General features: G+C 36.6%; 2 protein-coding genes across 2 annotated transcripts; both read left to right on the top strand.

Annotated features, from left to right (window-relative positions):
* The first annotated feature begins 1,005 nt into the window (after nucleotides 1–1,005).
* LOC110721121 (probable pectinesterase/pectinesterase inhibitor 51) lies at nucleotides 1,006–5,451 on the top strand. The gene is made up of 3 exons (XM_021900250.1): nucleotides 1,006–2,289; nucleotides 2,932–3,429; nucleotides 4,492–5,451. Exons 1-3 carry the CDS (start codon nucleotides 1,701–1,703, stop codon nucleotides 5,175–5,177), a joined length of 1,773 nt encoding a protein of 590 aa, XP_021755942.1. The 5' UTR covers nucleotides 1,006–1,700; the 3' UTR covers nucleotides 5,178–5,451.
* A 3,381-nt stretch (nucleotides 5,452–8,832) lies between these two features.
* On the top strand, nucleotides 8,833–11,692 carry LOC110721106 (LRR receptor-like serine/threonine-protein kinase EFR). The gene is made up of 8 exons (XM_021900233.1): nucleotides 8,833–9,391; nucleotides 9,458–9,541; nucleotides 9,771–10,099; nucleotides 10,434–10,707; nucleotides 10,830–10,988; nucleotides 11,037–11,184; nucleotides 11,293–11,519; nucleotides 11,619–11,692. The coding sequence occupies exons 1-8, from the start codon at nucleotides 8,833–8,835 to the stop codon at nucleotides 11,690–11,692; spliced, it is 1,854 nt and encodes a 617-aa protein (XP_021755925.1).
* The last annotated feature ends 414 nt before the right edge of the window (nucleotides 11,693–12,106 follow it).

Genomic DNA, 12,106 nt, shown 5'->3' with positions numbered 1-12,106 from the left:
TTATATTCAAATAGTATAAAATTACTAATAAATACCCTTTTAAATTAAAATTATGAAGAAAAATAATTCTCAAAATTACGGGGTATTACATATACTCTTTATTATGTAAAAATAGATTTATTAGTTTTTGTGTTGTTTTTGTGTGTTTTGTGTGTGTGTGTATGTGTGAAAGAGAGAGAGAGAGGGTTAGGCTCCATGAATTTTTTTTAGTAGTTGCAACACTTCTCATCTAACATTTGCCAATGTATAATTTTAATCACTTAAATTGTAATTTTAAATGTGTTATAATAAAAAAAATTATTATGCATGCATAAATTGATAGGAGTGGGCAAAAAATCCAATTCGATTAACCTAATCCATGATTTGGTTGATCTAATCCGAAATTTAGGATATCCAATCTGATTTTTTTGTTTTGGAAATTTTGGATCAGATTTGGATCGATTCACATTGAAATTTTTCAAAAGTCTGATTTTAATTTTTTAAATTAAAATATTGGACAACCACCTATTTAAAAAATTTCGGATATCCAAAATATCCTTAAAAGCTAGATACGTTTTTAAAGGTCGAATTGGATGGGATATTCATTTGAATTCGGTTGGAAATTTATTCGATTTTTCGAATAGGAACACATTGGATAACCGGTTTGGCCACCCTACAAATTGACTATACTTTCTTTAATTATGAAATATTAAAATGAGTGGAAGTGGAGTGCATAAATAATGCAAAAAGGCTACCATCAATTTTTCGTAATTTGATAGTGTCGTAGAAGATGTTATGTCCATTAGTTGTAATTTTAATCCGCTTTCTTGATCTCATGTTAAAAAGGAGGGCTACGTAGTTGTTCATCACCTCACTAAATTAATGTCTTTTGGTGTAGAACAAGTGTGTCTTAATCATTATCTGTCGGAAATTTCCTTATATGTATTCTCTAACACTTTGCTCATGGGTTAATGAAATACTCCCTCTGTTCCAAAATAATTGACAAATTCAAACTTTACACACATAACGATACACTATCGCAATTATAATTCGAACGTGTTTAAACGGAGAGTAGCTCATTTTGACGAAAAAGAAAATTCAAAAATAAAATCATTACAATTATTTTTATAAAGTCGGAGTAATAGCCAAATTGGTTAGTAAGATAGCGCAAAAGGTGATCTAAACCAATTTTTTAATAGCGAAAAGAAGCTGCAACTCTGCAAGACGGATCTAAGCCTAAATGTAGTTATGCTTATGCAGAGTAGGCGCACCCCGATTACAAATGATGGCCCCCATTTATTGAATCTAACAACACCATAATCAAACGACAAACAACAAACAACTAACAACAAACAAACACCACCATCAGTCATCACAAAAACAAAAATTAAAACTCTTACTCCCATAGTCCCATTCCATCTCCTCCCACCCCCGTGATCGCTTACTTCATTCCCCCCATTCCCATTCCCGTGACTCCAACAGTTAATAAATTTCCAACACTCTGTCTTCCACTTTCTCCCCCCCATACTTATTCACACTCACTCCCCATTAATCCCCACTCAAATTCAGCTTTTTTACCGGCCACATACAAAACCCCCTCAATCTAATCATATTACGTAGTATATCTAATCTAATCAACCCATTTTTGATTTTCCTATTCATATTCCAATATCACACCCTTCCAAATCCGGCTTATTTCTCTCACTTAATTTTATTCATAAATGACAACTCCTTTTACCAGAAATTCTATAAATGCCAACCCATTTCACTATTCTTACCCCCATTTTGAACCCCACCCAAATAACAACACCAACAATAACAATAATTACAAGAAAATACTCTTTCTCCTTCTTTCAATGGCTTCCTCTCTTTTCTTCCTCCTCTTCCTTTCTCTCTCCTCCCTCTCCTCCGCCCACCGCCACCCCCACAACCCCCGTGCTAAATTCTCCGACATTCAACCCTCAGTTGCTGCAATCCGTCAAGCGTGCCGGGCGACCCGGTTTCCTGATGCGTGTCAATCCATGTTAGCGGGTCGGGCTTCGAAGGATCCGACTCCTGCAGAGATTATTCAGTTGGCGTTTCAAGTTTCGACCCAGAATCTTAAAACGGGTCAGGCTATGGTCCAGGAGATTCTAGAGGCTTCGGCCCATAATCCTAACCGCTCACGTGCCTCCCAAACGTGTCTTGAGGTTTTGGGGAATTCTCAGGCTCGGAGCTCTGCTGCGGAGGATGCTTTGGCACGTGGGAAGCTTAGGGATGCACGTGCATGGGGTAGCGCTGCGCTTTCTTATCAATATGACTGTTGGTCAGGTAATTGCATTACGTCTAATTATTCATTTAAATTGTTACTCTTGTGTATTAAATTTGTCAGATTTTTCGAGGATTTTTTTTATTATCAAATGACAAACCTTAAATAATGGTCAAAATTTTGCATTATTAACACCATTGTCCATTAGCAATTTTACAAAAATGTGTACTTATTACCGCTTTAGCTGTTTATTTACAAGTTTGCCATCTTGATAGACATGGGTTGTTTGTCAAGATAAACTTATATTTCTTATATTTACTCGTTATTAAAAATTAGTATTGTGAAAATATAAATTGAGAAAAATGTAATCATAGTTTCCTAAATATTTAAATGTCAACGAGTTGGTCAAATGGAACATTATGAATACTTTGAATAGTACAAATTTCTAAATGTCACAACTAATGAAGAAAGTATTTATTGTTATGGAGTATTATTTAGTATAAATAATAAAGACAAGGATGAAAAAAATTGTGTAGGAGAAATGTGCAAGTTAGAGTGTAACAATATTGTGGATGACTTACGATTGGATGGTTGAGTGCTAGATACTTCAAATGTAATAGTTAGCGGTTTTTAATTATGGTGTTTAATGCATAAGATATTATAGTTTATGTTGATGTAAGTCTGTAACACATGATGTTTTACAGGTCTCAAGTACGTCAATGATTCAGCTGCAGTGAACTCGACGATGTCGTTTTTCGACACCGTCTTGATCACATCAACCAGCAATGCGCTCAGTATGCTGCGTGCGCTGGATGCGCTAGGGCCTGATCCGGCCTCATGGACCCCACCTCGTACCGAGCGGGATGGGTTCTGGGAGCCTGTTGTGTCGGGGTCGGAGTCGGAAACTCTGAAGTTTGGGTCATTGTCGAGTTCTTTTAAGGAGGCGGATGCGACAGTGTGTGCTGGAGGAGGGTGTAAGTACGAGAAGTTGCAGGACGCGGTGGATGGGGCGCCAGAGAATTTGGAGGGAGGGAAGAAATATGTGATCAAGATAAAGGAAGGGGTTTATGATGAGATAGTGAGGGTGCCTTTTAATAAAAAGAATTTGGTGTTTTTGGGGGATGGCATGGGTAAAACTGTCATTACTGGTTCTTTGAGCACTGGGATACAGGGGATCACCACCTATAATACTGCTACTGTCGGTGAGTTGATTATACTAGTATTATTTTGGTGCTTAAGCTGATTATTTTCTAATTATGCATGCATTGATGTTGGTGTTGTTAGGTTAAAAGGTGTTCTAGACTTTTTAGAGTTCTTGACTTCTTGTCTTCTTTATTTGTTTGTGTAAGAAATTGCATCTAATTTTAATTATATAAAGTAGTTTTGAATCTGTTGATGTTGAATTATGTATTGACTCTTCGTTTCACCTAAAATATATGTATCGGATTTAGGACACTCAGATATTTGCATAACATAACACTTGGACATGTACCCTTGTCTAACACTTTATGCTGAGTCGAAGTAAACATAGATGGTGACTTAGTAATTATTAAAATTGGGCTGAGTAATGAGTATTAATCTAAATTTGTCTCCTATTTGGAAGTTATGGGCATTCATTGAAAAAACAATCTTGGCTATTTAAGTGATGTACTAATTTAGCTTTAGGAATCTGGTACGCAATTGTTTGGTAAGTTGCACTTGATTAAGTTATACTACCTTAGATTGGGAAGTGGTACCAAATATTGACGCTGTTAGTGTCGCCATCCTGATGTGGAATGTGATAAATAGTCACTGGCCCAATTCATTGATACTCAGTGCTAGTATGTGGTAGCAAGAAAACTTCACATGCCCTGTCTCCTTAAATATCTTACCTGAGTAATGGGTAGCTGGGCTGAACTAGAGAATGTGGCTAGGCAAATAATGTTAATGATCATTGCTGAAGCATTCATATATACTCATTTACAACATTGTAGGTCCATGCATGGATTGTTTGTCTGCAAATGCTTTTTTCTGAAGCATCAATGATCTTGAGTTAGTGGTTTGTCTTGTATCTGCCTGATGATGATTACAGATCCTTGGTACATGTTAAAGGAGATATGTGATGTGAGTTATATTGGAAATCTGACTTTATCGTGTTTTCCTACTCATTTATGTAATTATGTGTACTTATTATGCTTTTGTGTCTGTGAAGCTGCAAGAGTAATATTATGTATTTTTGCAGCCTTTTTCAAATGGGAGCATGAATTGATGTGTTCTTACTGCAGGTGTCCTTGGTGATGGATTCATGGCCAGTGGTCTTACTATTCAAAATACAGCAGGACCAGATGCTCATCAAGCTGTAGCCTTCCGTTCAGACAGTGACTTCTCTTACGTTGAAAACTGTGAATTCCTTGGTAACCAAGATACCATCTATGTCCATGCCCTCCGCCAGCTCTTCAAATCATGTCGAATTGAAGGAAATGTTGACTTTATCTTTGGCAATGCAGCTGCCATCTTCCAGGACTGCACCATTCTAGTCCGTCCTCGCCAACTAAAACCTGCGAGTGGTGAGACCAATGCAATATCTGCCCATGGAAGAACAGACCCAGCCCAAACCACAGGGTTTGCCTTTTTGGGTTGCCAGATTAATGGAACCGAGGAGTACATGAAACTTTACCACAGTAAGCCTAGCAAGCACAAGAATTACTTAGGGAGGCCATGGAAGATGTATTCTCGTACAGTTTACATCAACAGCACCATGGAAGCTCTGATCACCCCTGCTGGCTGGCTTCCATGGTCTGGAGATTTTGCATTGTCTACTCTCTACTATGGGGAGGTTGGAAATACCGGTCCCGGTGCCGATTTGTCTAACAGAGTTCCTTGGAGTAGACAAATTCCTGGTGAACACATCTCCACCTTTTCTGTACAGAATTTTCTACAAGGTGATGAGTGGATTACAACAGCTTCTTGATTTTGGGGAGCTTTCAAATTGTTATTATTGGAATATAGTAGTTGTAGAAAAGAGAATGTAATTTCATCTTACCCTCATTGTTTGAAGGATGAAAATATCACAGATTTTGGTGAGACTAGTCCTTTAGCTTGCGGCATTACTCTAGAGTCTAAGTATCTCTGCCTGTGTACATATATTTTACAATGGGAAAAGAAACAGGAAAAACTTTTTATCCCACCTCAGTCAGTTGTAGATCATCTCAAATATATTGATGGCAGAAATATTAAAGATCTGATATGCTTGGTGGTTTTGGGCAATTCTAGAACTGCACCGCATACGGATTTTCCCGGCTGCAGAACTTCTATATTTATCGTATGGTAAAGGATACTGGTGAAGGTATGGTAACTGTTCTTTCTAGTTACTTCGTATATGATCTTTGTTTTTTTTTTTCAATTTGTTGTTTTGGTTTCTAAAAGTGAGATATATCCAGGATACTAGTAGGAATTCAAAGTGAAATTAGTGAAATACAGGTTTTGCTTCATTAGGAGTCCAATGACTTTTTGGTACTGCCTACTCAACAAATTGTCTTTATGTCATTCATGTCCTTACTTCACCTTGCACTGCTATCTAAAGTTGAGTTGCAAATGATGTAAGCTGGCTAGATAAAAGTCTACGTGCCTAAAACATGCCCTTATTTATACAAATTAGAGTTATATGTTGGTCAAGTAGAGAGAGTAACGGCATGATAGGCATTTCACCCCTTGCCACCATGGTCTATCATATCTCAATATTGGATGGAGGTTTGTTCTTTCAATTCCACGATATGTTGAGAAGTTTGAACCTATGTATAAGCTTCAGTATGATTTCAATTGGCAACTTCACACACGGATGGTGATCAAGGTGACAGGGGTGAATGGACTTGAAAAACTCGATGGTTTCTGATGTGCTATTGATTTGTGAGTAATTCACTAGAGTGGTTATTTTTAGTCATTTAGGTCAGTTTCGACCTTAAGCTATTTGATTGTAGAACTGAAACTGTCAAAGTTTGTAACACACAATTATGTTATACTATATCAGACGAAATCAATGTTGAGTCAACAATCATCGAGAAGGGCACCACTGAGCGAGGTCGAGACCAGCACCTTGTATAGGGTTCCAACCCTGCCCTTCTTCCAATATCCTATGCAAGCTTTAGCTTGACTAAAGGGGGCTGGTTGCTCCGTTATATGCATGCTAATGGGGCAAGTATGTTTCTCATTGTGGTTCACCTTCATATTTTTCGTGGTCTATATCATGCGAGTACTAGGTGCTGACTATGAGTCTGCCTCTTTCACACATAATGAGGCAAGGTTGTATGACTTGTATAGTCACAATAGCTTCATATAGAGAGAGATTCAAGAGCTCTCGCAAATAAAAATGGTAGCAGGCGATATGTCGCATTTTGAAATTTAAACATGGTGAAGGAAGGGAGTATCATGATTGGGGGGTGAATTGGATTGTTCAATCTGTTAGCACTGCTACTTCTTTCTGGTTGAGCTTTAATGCATATAGCTCGCTGATCTTATTAGCTCAAAGAGGTGTCTAAGGAATGGAAATATGTACTCCATATAATTTAAAGAAAAAACAAAGGAAAAGACAATAGATTAGACTGTTTTTGGCCAAAATGACCAAAAGATTTTAAGACCTTAGAGGAGGGGGAAATGAGAGAGGATTAGAGGGGAGGAGAGAGAGCAACAACCTATGTAATATAGCAACAATCACTTCAAAGAAGAGAGAATCTTCTAAATTATATGAGTAACTTGTTTGGTTAACCTTTAGAATTTCATGGGAATTTGCAAATGAAATAGTTGTTGGTTGACAATAAAAAAGTGAAAATAGAGGAAATAAAAAATTATGGAAATTTAAACTTCACATAAGAAATAAATTATCTTATCCCCCTTAATCAATCAAAATTCATAAACAACACTTCCTGACTCCCTCCGTTCTTCAATGATGTTCCTACTTTGTATTTCGGATATTTTAAAATGATATTCATACTTTCTATTTTAATTTCTCACCTATTCTCTTTATTTTCCCATACTAGCCTCATTTTAATGGTCCCAATCCAAAAAAATAGTCTCCATGTAATTTATTCCAAAATACTACCTCCATTTTTCTTAGTTGACACGTTTTTATTTTGTGCTCTATTCACATAACTTAATTTGACTTTGTTTTGTGACTTAGTGATAGATAAAATAATAGTCATGTAGGGTCTTGTTAACTTCATCTCAATGTTTAGTTTTCGAATATCAAAATTTATATTTTTTGCTAATACGTAATTAACGTATTAAAGATATTTACATTTGAAAACATGCGTTGGCAAACGTGTCTAAATAAAATGTCTCAACTAATAAAAAAAAGAGGAAGTAATAAGCAGCTCAATGTACTTTTTACACCAAAAAAGGATGGTCCCATTTAAATGGTTCAAATGTACTTTATCCCAAGATTTTTCTCTTATCTTAATTTACACAAAAGACTTTAAATGGAAACATCATTATGAGACGGAGGGAGTAATTCCTAAAAAATCTGACATTACTTTACATAGGTATAAAGTTGATAACTTCCAATACAAATTTATAAAATCATAAATTAAATTTGTTAATTACTAAGAAAGTATTGGAAACTACTAAGAAAAAAAAAAAAAATAGAAAAAAAAAGACTTGGGAGTATTCCTTTGTTCTATCGCGATCTTCATTTTCTCCTTCGTGATTTTTACTCTCAGTAATAATCTTCATTTTCTCCATCGCAATCTTCACTTGGTCTTTTGTAATCTTTACTTTCTTCATCGTGATCTTCATTTTCTACATTGTGATCTTTGCTTTGTCTAGATAAACTATAAATTATTAGAATTTTATAGTGATAATCATGTACAAAGACTTGGACTCGAACAATTCATTTACTATAACCTTTATTCAACGTTCTTGTTCTTTACTAAGTTATTTAATATATAAGCCTGCCATGACTTTCAGATTTTGCACATCCCCTCCTTCAAATTATCTTATCATATATTCTTAATTATTTTGTTATTGTATAAATACTTTATTAAAATGTCCCATCATGATGTACACAAATAATATTGTGATTTATTGATTACCATAGCAAATATCAAAGATACTTATGAAGAACAGGATTAATACTAATGTAGACTTGGTGATATATTTCTAGGAATGAATTCACATTTGACTAAAGCAATATCTGAACTAATGGCTTAAAAGAATTTTTTTTTTTGTTATTGTTGTTGTAAATATACATACAAAAAGGGGGAGGGGGATTCGAACCTGTAACCTATCATACATTGACCTCCATTCTTAGTCTTTGTCATTAAACAAAAACCTCATCGATATGTCATTGAGACATACTAATTGGAAATTAATATCTAGTTGTTAAAAACGTCAAGTCTCAAGAGACACAAATAATAATTTAATCTTCCTTTATTAACAATTAAATTCAAACATCATATCTTAATGACGTTTATTAAATTGTTATGGAACATGTAAATACTCTATAATTCTAACGTGTACACCGTGTACACATGCCTATAAATAGCTCAGAGTCAGATACTCATACGGAGTAGCAAGTAGCAATAATAGACATTTAATTATTAGAAATTTACGACTATAAACCATTGGCAAAAACAATGCCTCTCTTCACCATCTTTCCCTTGTTGTATATTACAAACACAATTATCATAGGTATCCCAACAATTGCGATCTCTGATTCCTCCTTTAAAGGGAATGAAACAGATCATTTCACGTTATTAGCCATCAAAGCTAAGATAACCTCTGATCCTCAAAGAGTGCTGAGTTCTTGGAATGAGTCTACCAATTTTTGCCTGTGGGAAGGTGTCACATGTGGCCGTCGCCACAAAAGAGTGACAGTACTGAATCTAACTGAGAAAGGATTGGTAGGGAAACTATCACCTTTTGTAGGAAACCTGAGTTTTCTGCACGCTCTTATACTGACAAACAACACTTTCTGCGGCCACATTCCTCCTGAAGTTGGTCGTCTTTCTAGGCTGCAAACTCTTAACCTGTATCACAATTCATTCGAGCAAGAAATCCCTGCAAACATCTCTCGTTGCATGCAGCTTAAGATTCTTGAGTTGGGTTACAACAAACTCACTGGGAATATTCCTTCCCAACTTTCCTTGTTGTCCAAACTAGAAGTCCTCGGACTTGACTGCAACAACTTAACAGGTGACAACCTTTCTCCTTTATCAAATTTAACTTCGTTAAAAGCATTGTAACTGTCTGGACGATCAGATACTGAGGGACCTTCTGGCTTTCGAGGAAGAATCCCAAATTTTATAGGGAAGTTCAAAGACCTCCAAGTTCTTGCACTTGGAGGTAACAGTTTCACTGGTGAAATTCCTCCCTCTTTATACAACCTCTCAAAGATCCAAAAACTCTCTTTAAATTTTAATCAATTAACTGGGAATCTTCCATCTTGGCTTCTACTTCCCACAACTTAGATGGTTTCAAATCGGAGAAAACCAACTCTCAGGACCTATTCCTATCTCATTGTCTAACCTTTCCAACCTCGAATATCTAAGTTTTGTTTGTAATGATTTTACAGGAAAATTCATGCTGGATGGAAGAAATATGAAGAACCTGTCGCAGGTACTTCTATATGATGCCATTTTTGGAAGAGGAAAAGCTAACGATCTCTGTTTTATAGACAATCTAGTGAACTGTAGTCGCTTAGAAATCTTGTTGTCTTCAGGAAATTACTTTGGCGGGATGCTTCCTCAGTCTGTAGCCAATCTATCTACCAAACTCCGATGGCTAGATTTTAGTAGCAATCGATTGTCAGGAAACATTCCTTTGGGGATGAGTAGTCTTTTGAACCTACAATATCTTCATCTAAATGATAATCAATTCACTGAACTATTCCAGCTGACATTGGTAAGATGACCAGGTTACAAGAAGCAATTTTCTCAAACAACCAGCTCTTTGGTAATATTCCCTCGTCCTAGGAAATTTATCCTTGTTGAGTAAATTGGATTTGTCGAACAAGAAGTTTCAAGGGACGGTACCTACTACTCTTGGCAATTGCAACAGTTTACTATACCTCTATCTTAGCCATAATAATCTAGTTGGAAATGTACCTTACCAACTCTTCCAAGCTTCAGAGTTACTTCACCTCTTTCTTGACCATAATCACCTGCAAGGCTATCTGCCTTCAGAGATTGGTGGCTCAAAGAATCTAGTAACAGTGAATTTTTCATATAACAATTAGTCCGGTACTATTCCAACTAGTCTTTCTGAATGTATTGCTCTTACAAATTTGTCTTTGAAAGGTAACTCCTTTTCGGGATTCATCCCTCCATCTTTTAGTCATTTGGAAGGTCTTCATAATGTCGATCTCTCTTGTAACAAGTTGACTGGACAAGTGCCAAAATACTTCTTCAACTTCTCCTCCATGGTTTTGCTGAATTTGTCTTTCAATAACCTTGAGGGCGGAGTTCCAACCAAAGGAGTTTTTGCTAATCTTAGTGTAATATCAATTGTTGGTAATCCAAAGCTTTGTGGAGGGATTCCACAGCTTAAATTACCAAGCTGACATCGAAGGGAAAAAGGAAGCCTCCTGCAGTTGTCATCGTTGCAGTCTCCATTGTAGCATGTGTGTTTGTAGGGGTAGCTATTGTGACATCGCTTTATCTGATTTGTACAAAACGTCGAAGCAAAGCTTCAGTTTCAGGGCTCTTGTTTAAGGAACCATTCATAAAAGTGTCATATGACATGCTTCTCAAAGCCACTGATGGGTTTTCTACTGAGAACATGATTGGTTCAGGTAGTTTTGGTGCTGATTACAAATGAACCCTTCTTTTTGAGGGAGTAGAAAAGGTTGTTTCTATAAAAGTGATTAACAATCAGCGCCGAGGAGCCTGTAAGAGCTTTGTAGCAGAATGTGAGGCCTTGAGAATTATCCGCCATAGGAATATTGTGGGAGTCATCACTGCTGCTCTAGTATTGACTTTCAGGGAAAGGTCTTCAAGATTGGTCTATGAACTTATGTCAAACTAAAGCCTTGAGAGATGGTTACACTCAAATCCATAAGGAGATGTTCAATATCAGAATCTGACCCTTCTACAAAGGTTAAATATAGCCATAGATGTAGCACATGCCCTAGACTACATCCACAACGGCATTGGTACTTCTATCATCCATTGCGATCTAAAGCCCACCAATATTTTGCTTGACGATGACATGACTGCCCACATTGGAGATTTCGGGTTGGTGAAGCTTATTCCAGAAATAGCTGAGCAACTCTATAACAGTAGCACTATAGGAGTTAGAGGCACTGTTGGCTATACTGCTCCTGGTAAAAATTGCACCACCTTATCTCAAAAATAATTTTAAAAATAGTTTATTCTGCATCCAATAATGATAACTTTGTAATGATTGATAATTTTTCGTCTAGAGTACGGCCTTGGATCTTCAGTGTCTGCAGCAGGTGATGTGTACAGTTACGGAATCATTTTGCTAGAGATGTGATTGGAAAGAAGCCCACTGATTTGATGTTCGAGGGAGATATGAGCCTGAACAAGTTTGCAGAGTTAGGTTTGGCTGATCATATGTTGGAGATCATAGATCCTAAGCTTAAATTTGATGATGAAGAAAGAAACATGGACTTGGATGATAGAAGGCCAGGCATTACTAATTGTGTTTTCGACTGCATAACAACAATGATCATGATTGGGGTGAGATGTTCATCTGAATTGCCACAAGATCGAATGGACATAAATGATGTCATTAGTCAGCTGCATGCTCAAAGAGACCACATACTCCTCTGTGGAAGGCGGCATAGATGCCAGCTTATACATTGAGGTACCTCAGAATATTTTCTTAGTTAAGCATCTCTGCTAAGATTACAGGATTTTACCAAGTACATCCTTGCCTAATTTTAGT

This window comes from Chenopodium quinoa, unplaced genomic scaffold (assembly GCF_001683475.1).
Source record: "Chenopodium quinoa cultivar QQ74 unplaced genomic scaffold, ASM168347v1, whole genome shotgun sequence".
NCBI lineage: Eukaryota > Viridiplantae > Streptophyta > Magnoliopsida > Caryophyllales > Amaranthaceae > Chenopodium > Chenopodium quinoa.
Note: the sequence above shows the minus strand (reverse complement) of the source record. Positions and strands in the feature narration are given on the sequence as shown.